A 20,081-nucleotide genomic window follows, 5' to 3' on the forward strand; every position below is an offset into this window, starting at 1 on the left:
CACAGCAGCAGCTTTGATGGATGATGTAATAAATATGAACCCCAGGGTTCATTTCCCGTTTTGAAACTGTACTATTTCCTGCGAGTACAGGTGGAGGAGCCCCCACTTAAAGCACCCCCCCACTTGCTGGCAAGAATCCAGCTTCATCGTTCACTGCAGCTAGCCGACATGCAAATGAGCCATTTTCTTTGTAAATAGCCCTCATTATTATTAATGTTTGGATAGCTCCTGAGAAATTAATCAAGCACTCCTTTTGCAAAAATGCTAATGTACTACTGCCCTGAGAGTAAGGAAGTTGATTTTAACAGTCTCCTTTTTCTGAATCCAGACCATTGTTTTTAGGCAGTGTTGATCATCCAAGGCAATTTGCCTTGAGTAGGTGCAACAGTGACCCAGTGAAGGATCTGAATTTTTGTCAGAAGGCCCATATGAGCATGTTGAAAACAGCTTGCTGTTTCTGTATAGCAGTGAGTAGACCATTCACTGCTAGCAAAGATAATAGGAAACAAATTAGGAGTAAGGCAAGAGTAAATAGTTGCTTTCCGCGTCACAATAAAGTTAGAAGTTCCTGCCTCCTAACATACGGAGCTGCCTTAGGGCCAAACTAGGCATGACAAGCTCCCAAATTTTTAGATAGCATGTGAAACTAACCCAGAAGCTGAACTGTTGTTTGTACACTATCAACAAACCGCAGTATGAAACCATGGTTTGTTGTTGGTTAACAAACCTTGGTTTGTTCCAACTGAGATTTAGGGTAAACTCAAAACCCTTACTTAACCATGCTTTGTTTGAGCACCCCATCCCATATACCAGGGATGTCCAGCCAGTCGACTGCGATCGACAGGTCGATCCCCGGGTGATATTGGTTGATCACGGTCAACCGCTGCTCATTTCCAGCCCTGCCCCCTTGCTGCGTCGTTCATTCGTGCAGGATCACAAAAATTGCTGCCCTGCTCTTTTTTTGGTGAGCATTATTTGGTGTTCCCATTATCAAATTAGGACTGCAAATTCGGCACCCCCCAAACGGTAAATAACTTTGATGTGCCCCCTTAAAAAAAGCTCACAACTTTGACCTGCCCCCCCACTGCCATTTTCCCCTCCCTGGGAGTAGATCGCAGTCTCTTGGGAGTTGGATGTCCCTGCCATATACTCATGAAACTACAAAGGCTCGAGGTGAGAGAAACCGCAAACCAAACCAAATGGCAAAAAAGCCATGGCTTGTTTGATCTACTGTAGGACAACTGGTGGTTAACTCATGGTTTGTTAACCATTAAACTATATGAAGACTGGAGCTAAAAACAAGCTAAGATACAGGGGAACCTCATATGCTCATATGTTGTCAAGTTTTAGGTTATTTGTTATGCATTTTGCTGCATTGTGCACAGCTATTGCTCAGTCTTACCCTTATTTTATTTATTGCTCAGTCTTACTCTTATTTTAAATAAGCTTTATGACTTTTGTTTTTGTTTTCCTATCTGGATAGCTGAAAAACCTGAGTTTGGAAGAGCTGCAGATGAGGTTAAAAGCTTTGGATCCAATGATGGAACGAGAAATTGAAGAACTTCGTCAAAGATACACAGCCAAGAGGCAGCCGATTCTGGATGCTATGGATGCAAAAAAACGAAGGCAACAGAACTTCTGATCTTCCTACATTGCAAGATAATGCAGCAAAGCGAAGTGGACACTGGTGAAAACTGTACATAACTACAAGTCTTGAAAATTTGCGACTTTGAGCTCCACAACAACTTAAGCTGAAGTCCTTCAAGAAGGCACATTGTATGTTTGGCAGCCTGAATGAAAACCCTGTCCTATTTTTATGTTTTAATACAATAGAAATTTCACATTCCACTTCCTGATATTTTACTTGGCTATGTTGCAGTAATGATGTGTGTTGTACAATAAGGAGCAGTGCCTAGTTCCTGGTAAGACCTAAAACTATCTCCTAATTGCACAATGATGCAGGGCCTTAAGTTGCAATATATTTTCCTCCATTTAAAAGCATATTTATTGTGTACACGTAGGTGATCTTATTTATTTTTATGCTTGGTGCTTCTTAACTATAAATAGTGATTGCAGATACTAATAGTAGAAGCCGTGATAGAGTAAGTAAAATGTATGTGTGCGGCCACACTCTAAACAAAAGTTACGACGATATATTAAGATCAGGCTCAGGTTTCGAGTGTTAGCTCTACTTGGCTTGTAAGTGCACACTTGGGATTCATGGTTTTGTTTTTGCTTCTTCTTTTCTTTGAGCTTGAAGTTCATGCATTTTAAGCACTGTGGAGATTTTGGGGGGGGGTTAGTGATAACACTGGCAGTGCTAGAGAAATGCTCACATAGGGACATAGGGCACAATCCACTAAAAGGTTTTCCTGTGCAATTTTTTTGTGTGTGAATGGGGGTTATGCACTCTTAAACAACTTCCATTCATCACCCAAAGATTTGAATAGGAAACGTCCCTAGCAGGTTTCCCCCTAAGCTTGCCACTTTCGCTTTTTGTTGAAAAGGATCCTACAAAATAAGGGACAAGTGCCTAGGTAGTTTTCTCTCTCTCTCTGCCTCTCCCCCCCACCACATTATGCAGGAAAAATTCAGGTCACTCATTCTTGTTTCACATTTTTGCCTGCCTTTGCTTTTCATTTATAAACTCTATTTTAATATCCTACTTGGTTCCACAGTTAAAAAAAAAATACTGTTACACTAAATGGACCATTTTGAACTCTTGCTTATTTTTTCAATACCCTCACCCATTTTTTCCTCCTTGTATTGGAAATATTTTTATTATAAACATACGTTAAGAAACACTAATTGAAAAGCCAAAGAAAATTATTCTGGTCCATAGCTACAAGCATGCACAGGTGGCTTCCCCCCCCTTAGTATTTCTCCTTTTTGGCAGCTTTTCACAACAAATGCCAAAGCCATTAAAAAAAACAAACTGCTGAGTTTTAAAATGCATTTTGCATTTTGCTGTTCAAGCAAAGGAAATAGCTGTGGGAAGACTCCCAGGCAAGTATGTGTCTTACAGCGCAATCCTATCCATGTCTACTCAGAAGTAAGTCCCATTGAGTTCAATGGGTCTTATTCCCATGTAAGTGGTCATAGGGTTGTGGCCTTAATTACCTTGCTGCATTGTGAGCAATAAATAGGAATCCTAATTTAATAATCCCCCTAAGGAGACAGAGCATATCAGTACTTTTTAAATATCCTAACTGCATATTTGCAGTTGTATTTTCTTATAGGAAATACATTTTCTGTAGGGAAGTACCACTGCGAGAAAAATGCAGTATCCTAAGAGACAGGTAGCCTTGCATAACAGTGTGCGTGTGGCAATAAAAAGCACAGCAAAATTCCCGTAACTGTTAGGCAATCTGGCTTTTGCAAAGTAACAGGTTTGCTACCAGCACAGGTACTGCAGCCCTGTTGTCTGGGGTTTTCTTGGAACAGTGCAACCTCAACGGGTTTTGCTTAGTGCAAGTAGAGCCCTAGTCCAACATCCTGTTTCTCTCAGTGGCCAATCAGATGCCCATCAGACACCCACAAGCAGGACGCAAGGTCAGCTGCAACCTTCTCTGCCTCTGATCCCGGAGACAGCATCTAGCCATTGACAGCCTTACCCTCCCATCAGTTTGTCAAAGCTCCTTTTAAAGCCATCTAAGGTGGTAGCATCACCACATCTTGTAGCTGATGAATTCCATAGTTTAACCATGGGCTGTGTGAAGAAGCACTTCTCATGTAACCCACAAGTGTGAGGTCCCATGGCAGCTAGAGTTTTCCCTGTGGCAGCAGGAGCTTTTCTTAGCCAGCCAGGAAACCAGGCTGTTTGCCTCTTAATAAGTTGCTATTACTTTTTTCAGTCCTTGATTTGTGCTTATATACGGTAGGGGAGAAGTATCCTATTGCAATCAGTATAGTAAGCTCCTTCTGTACAACTGTGCAATCCATTTCATAAGTCATTGTATAATTACTTTCACATTGACTACAGGTTTATTTCATCTTGACTTCCCCCCCGACTAACAATTAATGTAGCTGTGGTGTTTCTATACCTCCCGGAACATGTGCTATTATTGACAATGACTTGTACACAGTGCTGGTAAAGATTTTATTAGTGACCACTATGTAGATATTATTCTGCAAATATTTCTGGGCTTTACACCAGATACTCTATTTGTACCGTGCGTTGCAGACAGGCAAACCATACAGCACACATTCCGAAAAACCTTTAAGCAGTCAAAAGAAATGATCAGCAGAGAGAGAGAGAGAGAGACCATATCTTTAAGTTTCAGCTGAGTATGATCTTAGCACATGCTCTGTGTACCTGTCCTTAAAATAATATAATATAATTTATATTTTCCTGAAATGCTCTTGCAAACCCTGAATTGCTTTTGTGAAGGAAGCGGGGAAAGTTGTGGTTGCAAACCTTGATTGGAATAAATACCTTGATTGGAATTGTGTGCTCCTGGTATGCCACTATTTTTCATCACATCAGAGTCGTTGTGATGTTCTGTGAAAGTATAGTTGGTCATTTAGTTGTAAATCAGATTTCTAAAACCTTTTGTTAAATAAAATACAGATTTGTTGTTAATTATAGGTAATTACGGTGTGACTTCCGGAACCGTTCTTTTTATATGCTTTATAATAATCTACAGTACAGAAGAATCATGCACACTGCTTCATTGGCAGTATGATCATCCTCCACTATAGTAGCTAGCATGTGTTTGCAACATCCTGTATGAGATGAACAGTGCAGAGCTGCACAGATATATTTACAGTAAAGAATAATTCCTTGATGCAGCTCCTAGCTAATGCATGGCCGTACAAAAGCTAGGAGGCTGTGGGCATTGGGAATGGAATGCATGGGTCCAATTGTGCTTTTGCCCTGAGAAAGGCTTTTCCATACTGCAATAGAAGCACTATTTATTGCTTCTGCTTTAGTTCAGTGAGAACCCCCACCACTAACAGCAAGTCACTTGTCCTCCACTGGGTTTACTAAAAAGGTGAGTGCCTCTGTTACTCGGCTTCATTATATCAAGGGGTGTCAAGAGAGGCCCCCATCAGTTTTTCAGAGCAGCACCAAAGTCTTAAAGTTTTTAATGAATTTATAAGTCACACCTTTTTCAATTAAGCAAAGTGAATTACTAAAAAGTTCACTGTGGGCATCAGCCTTTTCTTCCTCTGGTGTGCCTTATACATAATTGACTTTGACCAATCAGACATTCTCTGACTTCCTCGCTTGATGTTGCTTTGATTACTGTTGCACATTGTAACCCGGAAAGACAGTATTAAAGAACCAGTGAGCAGGTCAATACACATGCAAAGAATCTGGAAAATCTATGTTCACATACTGGCCCATTTTGAATGTACAAAGATCTGCATAATAAACAAACATACTCCTGCCTTATATTGCCCCTTTTTTCCTCGCTTTTCAGCATTCCTTGATTAATCCAGGAAGTTAACCATAGTTTCTTGCTCTGTCCGGTTTGAGAACATATGATTTCCAGGCTTGGAACAAGCCAGTATGTTAAATCAACTACAAACTGTGGTTTCAGATCATGACTTGTTCCAAACCAGTTAACTATAGATTCTCAGTTTGGAAATAATGGGACTAAGTTTCATGGAAGACTTCTCAGGTTAATCATGGTGTACCAAAGAAGGAATGGGAGATATGAAGATGGAATATGCAAGCATAGGGCTTGTGTATATATCACAGTTTATGAAGCGAGGATATATATGTCCACACTCAACCACTCAGTTTCACAATAGCCTTTTCCTCCAGAAAGATGGAACTGAATTGAATCTCTCAGTTTTATTTTATTTTGTTAAACTAAACTACAGTTAATACACCTTTAAATCAGACTGCAAAGTGGCACACAAAACATGCCACTGGAATTGTATATGTACAGAAATGAATATAGCAACTTTGAAAAGTTGTTTATTGGATCAAACAACAAGCTATGTGCTACAAACTGAATATGGGGTTAGAATTTATATGCAATTGGCCTTTTATTAGTTCATATTTATTTATATTTACTGAATCATATACTATTAATGTCCTTAACTTTTATTTCCACTGAAGACATACATATTTGGTAAAGTATTTATTTTACTATAACTTGCAATAAATCTAGTAGAGTTGATTATTATTAACCTTAGTGAAATTTTAACCCAGCTTGGTTTATGGTTTGTTTCCTGTCTTGTATATAAAAGTTTTAAAGTACAGTTGCCCCAAACTCTGGAAAAAAACAATTGTTTGTTACCAAACATTTTGAATAAAAGTTATTTTCCATCTATGCCTCAATTTGTCATACTATTCATTCTAGCTTTGCTAGGTTGGATTTCTAAACTCACTTACTAGATCATGTCCTACTGAACTTGGAGGGGTTTACTTTTTAGTAACTATGCTTGGGATTGTGGCTACAGTCTTCAGCAGTCTTCCACTCAAGTATATGTGTGTGTGTGTGTGTGTGTGTGTGTGTGTGTCTTAGAATTAACACACAGGCTTGCCCATATTGTCTCTTTTTTCTTTATTTGCTTGACTGTTAAGTCTTGAATTAAAGTTTTCTCTAATAGACATCAGTGGAAGGCCTGTTTAGCTGCTATTCTGAAAATCAGATTAAGAACTCTCTTCCAGATTAATCAGAGTATGGCTTATTTTTTAGTAGCCTCGTGGTTGTACTGCCTGACTCCAGAAATTGCTCTTATGGTGTCCATTTATCCCATATCAAGTACTGGACAGATCAGCCTGGAGGTAGATGTCCATCTGAGGCTTCCAGAAATTCTCCTTTGGCCATTTAGTATGCTGTGATACTTCTTGGGCACACTTCACAACATTTTTGAAGAATGTCTTTGCCTTCTAATGTTTCTCACAAGCAGTGTGGTTGTGTAGGAAAGATACATGAACTGAAAGACCCCTTCACACAATAAAAAGTTGCAAGAGGGAAATTACACAGTGAATGGGCACAATAAATGCATGTTCAAGGGGAAGAGCATAGCTTAGAGGTAGAGTGCATACTCTACATGCAAAAATTTGCTGGTTCTGTCACCGTGGTCTCCAGGCAGGGCTGTTTCTTGCCAGAATCCGTGAAAAACTGCTACCAGTCAGTATACCCAGGAGTAGTTTATGAGTTGTTGTACTCCCAACTCTCATCTGCTGCAGCCAATGATCAGGAATAATGGTGGTTGTCTTCTTCTTTGGTGATTACATGTAGCCGAGTAAGATTGTCTTCCATGAAAACGGTCTTAGAAGTGAGTCCGTAAGTGACTGTGGAGGCCAATTCTGGATCCACACGTCCTTCCACAGTGGGGACATAGTTTTCCAGTCAGGAGTTGATCATGGTGAGGATTTGCCAAGTGTGCCTTCCTCTTAGAACCTTTCTCCCTTTCGTCCTGAGTTCTAGCGTCTTCAAATTCCATGACACATATGGTAAAGGCTGTTCTCCAATTGGAGCACTTGCAGGCCAGTGTTTCCCAATTGTCAACATTTTTAAAGATTTGCCTTGAGAGAGCCTTTAAACCTCTTTTGTTGTCCACCAGCATTATGCTTTCCATTTTAAAGTTTGGAATAGCGTAGTTGCTTTGGACGATGATCATCAGGCATCTGAACAACATGGCCAGTCCAATGAAGTTGATGTGGAAGAATCATTGCTTTGACACTGATCTTTGCCTGTCTTCCCAAGTGATATGTAAAAATTTTCAGAGACACCATTGATGGAATCTTTCAAGGAGTTAGAGATGGTCCATGTTTCACAAGCATACAGTAAGGTTGGTAAGTACAATAGCTTTGTAAACAAGTGTTTTGGTTTCCCTGTGAATGTCCCTGTCCTCAAACACTTTGTGCTTCAATCAGGAGAAAGCTGCACTCGCAGAGCTCAGGCGATGCTGGATTTCAGCATCAATGTCTCCCCTTGTGGAAAGATTGCATGGGAGTTGTATACCAGCAACAGCTGGAGAGTGGCATGTTGGCTACTGTTGATTTACACAGTATTCAGCTAGATGGATCCATTGGTCTGACTTAGCATATGGCAGCTGCCTATGTCGCAATTTGTTGTTCAACATCGGCAAGTCATTTAGAAGAACAGGAGACTACTGCATTTCCAGACATATATCTTGCTTGCCAACTAACTACTTTGTACAACAATGCAGTTTTATTCTTACACACACTAGTTTCAATAACATGATTATTTATTAAGCTGATGAAAACAGATCCCAGAATAAGACTGACTTGATTAACAATGGAAAACATAATTATAGGCTGCTAACACAATATGGATGCATGATGGATTATCTTACAAAATGTGTTGTAGCCATTTAAAACTTCTTCCACAGTAATTTATCTAACCACTCATCAGGGAGATATCTGCTGAATAGAGGAATCTAGCCTAGTCTTGTGAACAAAACCACCCCACCCTGTAATAATTTTCAGTCACAAGGACCTTGAATAGTTTGCACAAAGTCTAAAACAACACTGGACATAAGCACTTTCTTTTGAAAAATGCTTAAAATGATGTACTCATTGTTTTGTGTATTCTGTAATAAAGCTTTATTTATCTAAAGTTGTCAGACACATTGGATAAGCCAGAAGGATGGACTATCACTGGGTAGTTGATTTTGGTTCTGAATTCATAACACAACCCTGGAAGTGAAGGCTTGTCTTGAGTAAGGGGATGTCCCAGCCTAAAAACATAGGAATGGCTTTGGTGGATCAGATCAAACATCTATTCCAACATTTATTCCAACATCTGCCACAGTCAATGAAATGTTCCTGGGAAGCTCATGTGTATGTGTTACCCTTTTCTTTCTTCAGTAGAACTCAAGGTGATATACTGTGCCTTCAGACCAGAGCCTACAGGTAGGGCCCAGTAGAGCCATCCCTTGTACTGTATTTTTCGCCCTATAGGGTGCACTGGCCCATAGGGCGCACCTCGTTTTTTTGGGGGGGGGGAAATAAAAAAAAATTATTGCCCCCCCAGCTGTGGGGCTGGGGCGGGGGAAGCCCCGACCCCCGCCCCCAGAACAGGCTGCTATCCGCAAGCCTTGCGAGCCCGGCGGGAACTCCCGCCGGGCTCCCAAGGCTTGCGGACATCTGCGCGAAGCACGGGGCGCGCTCTGGAACACGCCCCGTGTTTCGGGCTGCAGGCTGCTGCCCGCAAGCCTGGAGAGCCCGGCAGGCACTCCCGGCGGGCTCGCAAGGCTTGCGGATAGCTTCCTGAAGCCTGGAGAGCGAGAGGGGTCGGTGCGCACTGACGCCTCTCACTCTCCAGGCTTCAGCGAAAGCCTGCATTCGCCCCATAGGACGCAGACACATTTCCGCTTCATTTTTGGAGAGGAAAGAGTGCGTCCTATAGGGTGAAAAATACGGTAATTTGTACATAGCGGCTGGAAATTAGAAATATTCACTTTCTCTCTGGATAGGAATGTTCTGCTACCTTGGTTAATTCCCTTAAATAGACCTATGCAAAAAGTGAAACTATAATGATCAGAAAAATATGAGAAAGTCAGTTCCATTCAACTGGAGGAGGGGGGAAATTGATAGTGGAGTTCAGGTGTGATCATGAGTTCTATCACACAATGGGTAACATCAAAAGGAAATCCTCTAGCCCCACTCCTTTGGGGCCTGCAGGGAGCTGCAGGTGGGTGGGTGGGTGGGTGGGGGCAGAGAGTAAGGAGAAGCTGTGTTGGATGAGTGGACACCACCTAGTGCTCTGTTGGATCTCACTCAATTACTATTAAAGCTTATGAATTTGGGTCACTGCCTTGTTTTTAAAGTATTGTTTGAGAATAATTCCCTTAGGTGTAGCTGCACGGTAGAACTACATGCTACAATATGCAGGGAATTTGTGTGGCCTTTAAATCACCCCCCAACAACTACTTCTGAAGCTCATTAGAAGGTATAACAAATTTTCTATCCCGAATTTGAAGCAAAATCAAGTCAGAAGCACCTATTCCAACAACCTATTCTGCAAAGTGAAAGAAGCTGTGATTACATTGTCTGATCAAGTTTTTATGATGATTTTAGTGGTTAAATGACATTGCAACATGTAGAAGTAGGTGGATGTTTTATAGTTTATTTGGTGTGCCTGTTCCCTTCAGATAACTATTATACCTTTTTGCACAAGACTGCCTGTATTAAAAATGCAATCTACCATCGAGAATACTGTGACATTTTAACAGTATACATGTTGGAAGTTTGAGAGCCTACATTTTTCTTTCGGAGATAATTTGTGTTGCCTTTTCTCTCCCCCCCCCCCCAGTATAAAACAGAATTGTCGGTGCTTATTTGTATACCAGTTAACAGCTAAACGTAAAAGCAGGGAAATGGTAATTTGGAACATCATTTTTTTAAAAAAAGGAAGTAAAACAGGGAACGAAATGTTCCTTTTCTGAAGTGCTCTCAAAAAGCAGGCCCATTTTCACTTTAGTCAACAATAGGTTGGGGGTGGGGGATCTGTGGCCTTCCAAACATTCTTGCTTTACAATTCGATCATCCCTGAAATAGCGTCTTTTTTTTTTTACATATATAAATGGTGTTGTTAAATTATGACATCATATTACAACATTGTACAAACATACAATAAAATACCCCATACTGAGGCAGAAGATGAAGTTTTGGCAATACGTCAAAAACGACATCCAAGTAAGGTAGTAAGTTCCTATCCCAGACAACCATTTGTAGAGCAGGTAATATACAGTTTGTGCTAAACAATTTTTTTTATAATGGGGAGTCCTCCATTTTTAGCCATGAATGTAATAAAGCTGTTCTAATCTAGTTCAAGAGTCTTTATGGTTCAAACCTTGTGCTAATTTTATTTATTAGTCCATTTTTCCTCAAGTGCTATTTGCCATCCTTTATTACACCAATTTGTCAAAGAAGCACCCTCCCAGTATCTCATTAGTACAAGCCTGGCCGCTAGTGAAAGAGAACTTATTAGGGGTTTGAACTGCAAGTTAAGGTGTTCTCTCCCGTAAAAAGGTTGAGCAGAGCCATATCTGCACATGTAAAAGGGTTTTGTCTGGTACTTATTTTCATTTCAACAAATATTTCCTCTCAGAATGGAGCCCTTTCCCACATGTCCACCACATACATTGAATTCTGGAACAGATTCTGTTCAACTTCCAAGGTACGACTGTACACCATTGTTGCACTGTATCTACAGCCTTCTGTTAGTTATTTTAAACACTCAGGGGGTATAAAATGATACAACCAAAGGGTACCATTCTTTTGTACGGCTTTTTGTAGATTCCCACCACATACTTGCAGTGCTTCTTGGATTTCCTTAAACTGTTTTTCATTTCCTAGCTCAGCAAGGAATGCTGGACTGAGCATTTCTACAACGGTGTTCTACAACATGGTATGGGAGTCCAGCTCATCCTCATCCTGTAATAATGTTTAAATAGAAATTACTTCCAAACACATACTGATCTTGAGGACAAAAGAACTTCCAATCACACACTCTGAATGCCTTAGTTCTTTCTTCACATCATGGCTTGTCACATTTAAATTCTGGGTGATACCCAACTAAGTCCTGCTTAGAATAGACTCACGGAAATCAATGGACTTGTGCTCTATAACACTGTGAAACACTGTAGCATTTCTTGTTTCTCATATTGAATTTTGGGGCATGTCAGATTTCAGATTTATGGTCATTTTCATGGTTAGGAGAAGGGCTGTAGCTCAGTGCTAGAGCATCTGCTTTGCATGCAGACGGTCCCAGGTTCAATCCCCAGCATCTCCAGGAAAGACAAGGAGAGAATGCCATTTAGAATCCTAGAGAGATGTTGCCTATAATTGTAGACAGTGCTGAGCTAGATGGACCAATGCTTTGACTTGGTATGTGGCAGATTCCAATGTTCATCATTTCCATTCTTCTCCTTCCCCATCCCCACTCCACAATTTGAAGCAAAATAAATGTTTAGTTGTTTTGCTTGGTACACCTTTTAATTCTCACTTTCTCTCTCTCAACTATTAAAGGAGCTCAGAGCAGCAAACACACAAGAAGTAAAAAACCTAAAAACCATTCCAGTACAGATGCAGTAGGGAAAGATCTCTACTTAAAAGGCTTGTCGCTTCTCCAACATTGTTGCTCCTTCCTCATTGCTCCACGATAAATTAGGCTTGGTTAAATGTTACACGGGACACGGGTGGCGCTGTGGGTTAAACCACAGACCCTAGGACTTGCCGAGCGGAAGGTCGGAGGTTCGAATCCCCGTGACGGGGTGAGCTCCTGTTGCTTGGTCCCTGCTCCTGACAACCTAGCAGTTCGAAAGCACGTCAAAGTCCAAGTAGATAAATAGGTACCACTCCGGCGGGAAGGTAAACGGCATTTCCGTGCGCTGCTCTGGTTCGCCAGAAGCGGCTTAGTCATGCTGGCCACGTGACCCGGAAGCTGTACGCTGGCTCCCTCAGCCAATAAAGCGAGATGAGCGCCGCAACCCCAGAGTCAGTCACGACTGGACCTAATGGTCAGAGGTCCCTTTACCTTTAGAATCATAGAATCATAGAATCATAGGTTGGAAGAGACCACAAGGGCCATCGAGTCCAACCCCCTGCCAAGCAGGAAACACAATCAGAGCACTCCTGACATATGGTTGTCAAGCCTCTGCTTAAAGACCTCCAAAGAAGGAGACTCCACCACACTCCTTGGCAGCAAATTCCACTGTCGAACAGCTCCTACTGTCAGGAAGTTCTTCCTAATGTTTAGGTGGAATCTTCTTTCTTGTAGTTTGGATCCATTGCTCCGTGTCCGCTTCTCTGGAGCAGCAGAAAACAACCTTTCTCCCTCCTCTATGTGACATCCTTTTATATATTTGAACATGGCTATCATATCACCCCTTAACCTCCTCTTCTCCAGGCTAAACATGCCCAGCTCCCTTAGCCGTTCCTCATAAGGCATCGTTTCCAGGCCTTTGACCATTTTGGTTGCCCTCCTCTGGACACGTTCCAGCTTGTCAGTGTCCTTCTTGAACTGTGGTGCCCAGAACTGGACACAGTACTCCAGGTGAGGTCTGACCAGAGCAGAATACAGTGGCACTATTACTTCCCTTGATCTAGATGCTATACTCCTATTGATGCAGCCCAGAATTGCATTGGCTTTTTTAGCTGCCGCGTCACACTGTTGGCTCATGTCAAGTTTGTGGTCAACCAAGACTCCTAGATCCTTTTCACATGTAATGCTCTCAAGCCAGGTGTCACCCATCTTGTATTTGTGCCTCTCATTTTTTTTGCCCAAGTGCAATACTTTACATTTCTCCCTGTTAAAATTCATCTTGTTTACCTTTATGAAGGGATGGGAAAGAGCCACTGTGCACCATATACTTCTCAGGATACATTTGTAAAGTTGAAACAACTTAATGCCATTTGATGGTAATTCTTTCAGATACCTGCCTTTATGCTAGTGTGAAGGGTAACAGGAGGCCCAATGCAATGCTTGCTGAGGATCTGCTGCTTAGCAAATAAAAAACAATAGTCACAATTAATTAGTAATCAATAAAAATTGAATATCTTGTTGTGACTATAAGCTTTCATTTGTCCTTGGGCATGAGAAATGTCTGCCTTGTTGGTAGAAAATCCTTCTGAACAGGAGAAAAGTTTTAAGTGTGATGATTGTGGTTGTGCACATATGATACAAATTGTTGACTGAATGTAACCATAGGCTGTTTTCGTAGTGGTCCCTTCTATTAGTCAAGGATATTGAAGACTTGATTGCTCTACTTTAAGGGAAATCCGATGGCATCCAGGTTTGTTTATGTTCTATAATGCAATATTCCTTAAGTTACTGGTAGCTACTCGATTGTTCTGTGCAAGGATTTGCTGAACCTAAACCTTGTTCAACTGGTAAATGAAATGATCAGCTCTGTTTATATACCCAAAGCTGTCAGGTGTTCCATGGTCAAATGTGGAGGGGAAATAATCAGGAATGTTAACAGGAATGTGTATATGAGTGTTTGTGTAATAGATATAGAGGGTATTATTCCTCTTTAAAACTGCAGAATTTATAACCAAACTATTTAGGGATTTGAGTATATGTAGCTTAGTTGATATATATCTCATCCAGGCCACAAGGACTGTATTACAAGCTGTTACCCAGCAGAATGCTTCTGTTTGTAAATATATTCAGGAAACATTTAAAAAACAACAACAGATGAAATTGAAAGCCAGACAACACTGAGCTCCAAAGAGGCACCTCAATTTAGTGCAAAAGTTTTTGCTGAGAGAGTGGCTCTTTCACCCATGCTCCTGTGTGAGCTTCCTGGCTGAAATAGAATTTGATTCCATATGACCGGGGTCAATGCCCAACAGCTTCCAGAACACCACAGGTTCCCCATTCTTATAGTAGAAACTACAGTGGAACCTCGGTTTTTGAGCATCTCAAAAGCCGAATATTTTGGAACCCGAATGCTGAAAATCCGGAAGTAATTGCTTCCATTTTCGAACACGCCTCAGACGTCGAACGGCTTCCAAGGCGCGTTTCTCAATTTTCTCAATGGAAATTGCCAACAGCACTTTGTGTCTCGGTTGCTGAACATTTCAGAAGTCGAACAGTCTTCTAGAATGGATGACGTTCGACAACCAAGGTTCCACTGTAGTTCAATTAACAGTGCAGATCCTTTGGTGTCTGCCTAGCAGTAAGTCCTATGGAGTTTCATGGGTTTACTCCCCGGCTAGTGGATGTAGGACTGCACCCTAAGAATATGATCTCCCCTCATATGCCACCTTCAGCCTTGCATTAAATGAAGTCTTTGAGGTTTCAACATCAACCCAACACCTCCCCCATTTTGCTTAACTTAAAGTTTGCAGAGAACTCAAAAGCTGGCTCAGTATTTTTGTGATATTTTGGTTGGTCTTGCCTGTCTGTGGATTGTGAAAAGTTTCTTTGGGACCGACACAGGATCCAGCGTTTAAAACAAAACAATAGAAGGCTTAGGGGAGACTCTTAGATAGAAAAGAAGCCAGCAATTTGTTCTATATAATTCTTTATGTGCTGTCTCTTTTCTTAATACAGTACCTTATTATTCTCTGATGGAAAATACTTGTTCTCTCTTTAGGATACGTTTTGCTTAAGATACTTCTAAAAGCCTGGGGGGGGGGATGTCATTACATCCCTGCCTCCTTGCACACAGCTGGAAAGTAGAAACACTGGACCAAATTCGCCCCAGGTGAAATTCTGTTGAAAGTCAGGCAAGCTAACCAAAGGAAGAGCGGTGGTGTGAGAGCTTTCCAAGGAACAGAAATGGTGACAGCAAGATGAATGCTATCCAAATGCCGTTAGACAGAGTTAGGAAACTTAAAACAACAACGACCACAAAGCCTGTTGTCAATGAAAGTAAATAACCGATACAGTAAAGGACAGTCAGTTTGAGAAGCACGTCACTAGGAACAATTGCACAGCTGGGCCTGGGGGGAGAGGACTTGTTGTGCAAGAGCCGAAAGGTCATGTCATATTGATTTAGCACCTCTGAGTATTATTGCTGCTTTGCCGAGTCCCCAATCTACCAAAGAGAAAATGAGAACTCTGTGCCTTCTGTTTACTGGCAAGGAGGGGGGCGGTTTGGAACAGAAGGGACCACTTTTCATTAATACTCAGCTTAATAAAATACAACCCCCCTCCAGAAAGACAATTTAGTTAAGATTCTGCTGGAGTTCTTTGCTGTTGTCAGTAAATGAGTCTAGCATTCTGTTCTCACATTGGTTGACCAAATGCCTATAGGAAGTCCACAAGCTGGACATGAGGCCATTAGCTCATTCACACTCTTATCCCTCAGCAATCAGGAAGTGCCATGGGCGTAGCTGCCCCCCCCCAAATCAAGTAAATAAATGGAAATGCCAGATTAACTGACCAACTGCATCACAGACAACTCGGTTCTGCCCCCCCAATAAATCCTGGCTATAAAGGTAAAGATAAAGGGACCCCTGACCATTAGGTCCAGTCATGGCCGACTCTGGGGTTGCGGCCCCCATCTCGCTTTATTGGCCGAGGGAGCTGGTGTACAGCTTCCGGGTCATGCGGCCAGCATGACTAAGCCGCTTCTGGCGAACCAGAGCAGCACACGGAAACGCTGTTTACCTTCCCGCCGGAGCAGTACCTATTTATCTACTTGCACTTTGACGTGCTTTTGAACTACTAGGTTGGCAGGAGCAGGGACCGAGCAACGGGAGCTCACCCCGTCGCGGGAATTTGAACCGCCGACCTTATGATCAACAAGTCTTAGGCTCTGTGGTTTAACCCACAGCGCCATCCGCGTCCCTAATCCTGGCTATACCCATGTATAAAACTTGGGTTTTTTCCCCACTGTTGGCTCTGCCTGTCCACATCCTGGCAAATTAGCATGTTTATTGAACATTAATATATGTTAGTATACTAGTATGTTCAGGACCCACCCTATTCCCGTTAAAGTAATCTGTTTTAACTGTTTTAATACAGTGGTACCTTGGGTTACAGATGCTTCAGGCTATAGACTCTGCTAATCCAGAAATAGTACCTTGGGTTAAGAATTTTGTTCAGGATAAGAACAGAAATCGTGTGGCAGCGGTGCTCAGGCAGTGGGAGGCCCCATTAGCTAAAGTGGTCTTCAGGTTAAGAACAGTTTCAGGTTAAGAACGGACCTCCAGAACGAATTAAGTTCTTAACCCGAAGTACCACTGTACTGAATATTAAATTGTTTTAACCTGCCCTGGGATGTGCAAGTGAGGGGTGGGTGGTGATAATTATTTTTATTTTTGTATCTATTACAATTTTGGGTTGCTACATGTCACTTTCAGTAGCATTGGGTTGTTCCACCATGAATTCATCTCCTCTGAACCATTATCCAACTACTTCACTCTCTAGACGATAGCAGATTTCAAGGTATGGGATTCTTTGCATAGGAAAGTGTGCTTACTGTCTGCCCCTTGTGACTATATCTGGGCCTGGGTAAGACTTCATTCTGAGACTGTGGCGCCCACGGTCCACCATAACTGATTATAGAGAACACATTTCTAGTGTTTGCTTCATTACAGTAGCTTCCTGCAAGTATGAAGGAGTTTGTTGCTTCTATTCCGTGTCAGCCCAGGTCCCTTAAATAAGGTAATAAGTGTTTCCAGTACTGGAGGAAAAGGGAAAAACCAAACTTCCAAGCTCCATGAAGCTCAGCGGTGGGCAGATGTTGGTCCTTGAGGTGGTGCCCTTCATCCAAGGTTCACAGGGCATTTTGCAATACAAACAGAAATAATAATAATAATAATTTATTTCTACCCCGCCCATCTGGCTGGCTGGGAAAGAACACACAACATAGTAACACGCACAAAACAATGTTGTTGGCCTCCATTTCCCATGAGCTCCTACCTGCTTGGCCAATAGGGAGGGATGGGAGCAGTTGTAGTGCAGCAACATCTGGAAGGCCACAATTTGTCCACCTCTGCTATAACTCAGACTTGCCTCCCAACCAATCTGCTAGCAAACTAGCTCTAAAGGCCAGTTTTAAGGCATGTAAAATCTCAGTGGTCATCTAGGCTCAGCCGTCAGAAGGAGAGATGGAAAAGCGAGGCATTCCATTGGCTGTGTTGAGAGACCAGCTCTCCTCTCCCTGAACTATTACCATTTCAGCTGGTTTATAACTTTAAGAACTGTTGCCTGAGGTTGCTTGTTTCTCTTCTTTTCCTTTTGTGTTGTGTTTTTAGACTGTAAGCCTGCAAGGGCTGTCTTGTTAGTTACTGATCTGGTGTAAGCTACTCTGGGAGCCTTTTCTGCTGAAGAATGAGGTAAGAATGCATTGAGTAAGTTGCTTTGGGGTGCATTTTGTAATGGAAACACAAATAATAAGTGCAATAATAAATAAAGACTCATGAGTCACAACTGATTTAACTCCTGCTTTTTCCAGAGGAAAGCACCCATTTAGTACTGGCTATAGACTCATGTAATTGGATTCAGGAGACATTGTATGGGGGTTAATCTGTGATCAATTTCTTGATATTTGAAACTACAAGAACTTCCAGGAAGTGCATTAAGGTGGTATAGAATTGAATTTGCAAATTGCTTGATCAATTAATCAGTGAAAACACATTGTTAAGCCACTACAAAAAAAATAATAATCCTTAAGTCTGCTGAAAAGTACAATTAGCAGCTAATATAATTAATGTTGACTCTCACTAAACCTGAGCAAGTATTAATTACTTCACTGCAAATTCTAAAACAATTCCTAGGCTGCCAAAAGGGATGTATGATATGTTTTCCCCCCCAGTGGCACAAGTTGACTTTATATTAGAAGCCTCAGTTCCATAACAAATTGTAATCCTTTTAACAAAGTAAGTTGCTCAGCTGGAAGTGCCTTAATCTGAATATACTTATATGCTAAAGATCCCATTTCTATACAGATACAGTCATAGTCACATGTGCTCAGTGTTTTCCACTGAGGCCAGATATGTGTCCTTTAAGTGGCACACACAGAGAGAGAGCAAGCAGGCACACAACAACGAGCAGATCAGCGATTACACTGCAAACATGTAACAGGCAGCAGCACTGCCCCCAGCAATGTCCAATGAGCACAAGAAGGATCCTTATTTATACATAGGTTAGTTTGACCCTGTCGGCGATTGCTGCATGGAAACGGTGCCTCACACAGGACTGGCCAAAATGGTAGAAATGGGAATCCTCCTTTGCCTTTCTTCTCTCCCCCTCTGTCAACTTATAGCTCCTCTGGGTTGCATCTGATACTAGGCCCAGCCTGCTCTAGTGGACTAAAACCTGGGGACTACAGTGGTACCTCGGGTTACAGACATTTCAGGTTACAGACGCTTCAGGTTACAGACTCCGCTAACCCAGAAATAGTACCTCAGGTTAAGAAATTTACCTCAGGATGAGAACAGAAATTGAGCGGTGGCAGCGGAAGGCCCCATTAGCTAAAGTGGTACCTCAGGTTAAGAACATTTTCAGTTTAAGAATGGACCTCCAGAACGAATTAAGTTCTTAACCTGAGGTACCAAGTTTGGGGGAAGCCATGACTGTTAAGGTGGTATAAATGTTCTTTAAATGTATGGTATGGATGTGACCCAGGTATCTACCTCCCCGTCCCCTGTTATTTTCCTGCTTCATCAGTTACTACTTGTAAAGGAATGGGGTCCTTTACTTGGCTAAGTCTTCACTTTGGTCTTCTCAGAAAACAATGTAAGCCATAGACTGGCCTGTGGTTTATTTTCTTCTGTCATTCTCCAGGTTTGGGGAATTTTGCATTCAGCGCGTCCAGTTTGCTACAGTTTTGATAGATGTGTGCTTGGCTCGTTCTTTTAAAATAGTTTCCATATTTCAACCCAACAGTTTCACTGGCAAAATAAAGTCTTAATGAGTCATCATTTTCTAAACTCATGGTGTGAGAAGTTTCACTGTAGCATTGTTAGTTATTCTATTGAACTGGGACAGTGACTTCAGGCTAAACTGCAACATGTTTTATTTGTTAAGCCCATATTAATCAAAGCACTTGAATGCATTTAAAAGCATTAATGAAAATTTCTTCCAAACAATGCAATAAAAACAGACATTGGTCTCTGTTGAGCCATTCATTTTTCGTAGTAAAATGCAACGTTGAGAATATTTAAACCCATTTCTGCAGTTTCAACGAAGCCTAGCCTCAGTCAATAATCAAACTATAACAGGGAATAATCTGAAACTAATTTATGTGCCCCAAATGTGACTAATGGGGAAAAGTCATATCTCAGCATCAGGGCATGTGTCCTGTGTGCCCAAGGGTCAATCCTGCCTGAAACTCTGGAAAGCCACTTATGGGTGTCTGCAAAGAGTGGGGGGGCAGTTGTCATACCCCTTCTTGATGAACCATAATCTCAATAGTTCAAAATTTCATTTATTTAAAAGAGGACGTTTCTAGCACCTGTAGAACCTGAGATACGAGGAAAATGTACAGCCATTATTCTTCTTGGTTTTTTAAAAAGGAGAAACTTTCAGTGTTTTAGTCACACCCGCACCCCATAAAAATTCCTACAGATGCCCGTGAAGCCTCTGCCAACCCATTCCAAAAATGTAGAACTAGGTGGAGCAATGGTCTGACTCAGCAGATGGCAGCTTCCCTGTGTTCCTGACTAAAGCTGGAGGAATCTGTGA

The 20,081-nt window shown here is 41.7% G+C and overlaps 1 protein-coding gene across 1 annotated transcript in view; it reads left to right on the plus strand.

Annotated features, from left to right (window-relative positions):
• The window catches only part of STK3 (serine/threonine kinase 3), a 103,043-nt gene extending 96,756 nt beyond the window's left edge, over window positions 1–6,287 (plus strand). Inside the window, exon 11 of the mRNA XM_053395561.1 lies at window positions 1,484–6,287. Coding sequence (XP_053251536.1) covers window positions 1,484–1,642 — 159 coding nt within the window. The 3' untranslated portion in view covers window positions 1,643–6,287. The remainder of the gene's footprint in view (window positions 1–1,483) is intronic.
• The last annotated feature ends 13,794 nt before the right edge of the window (window positions 6,288–20,081 follow it).

This window comes from Podarcis raffonei, chromosome 7 (genome assembly GCF_027172205.1).
Source record: "Podarcis raffonei isolate rPodRaf1 chromosome 7, rPodRaf1.pri, whole genome shotgun sequence".
NCBI classification, from domain to species: Eukaryota; Metazoa; Chordata; class Lepidosauria; order Squamata; family Lacertidae; genus Podarcis; species Podarcis raffonei.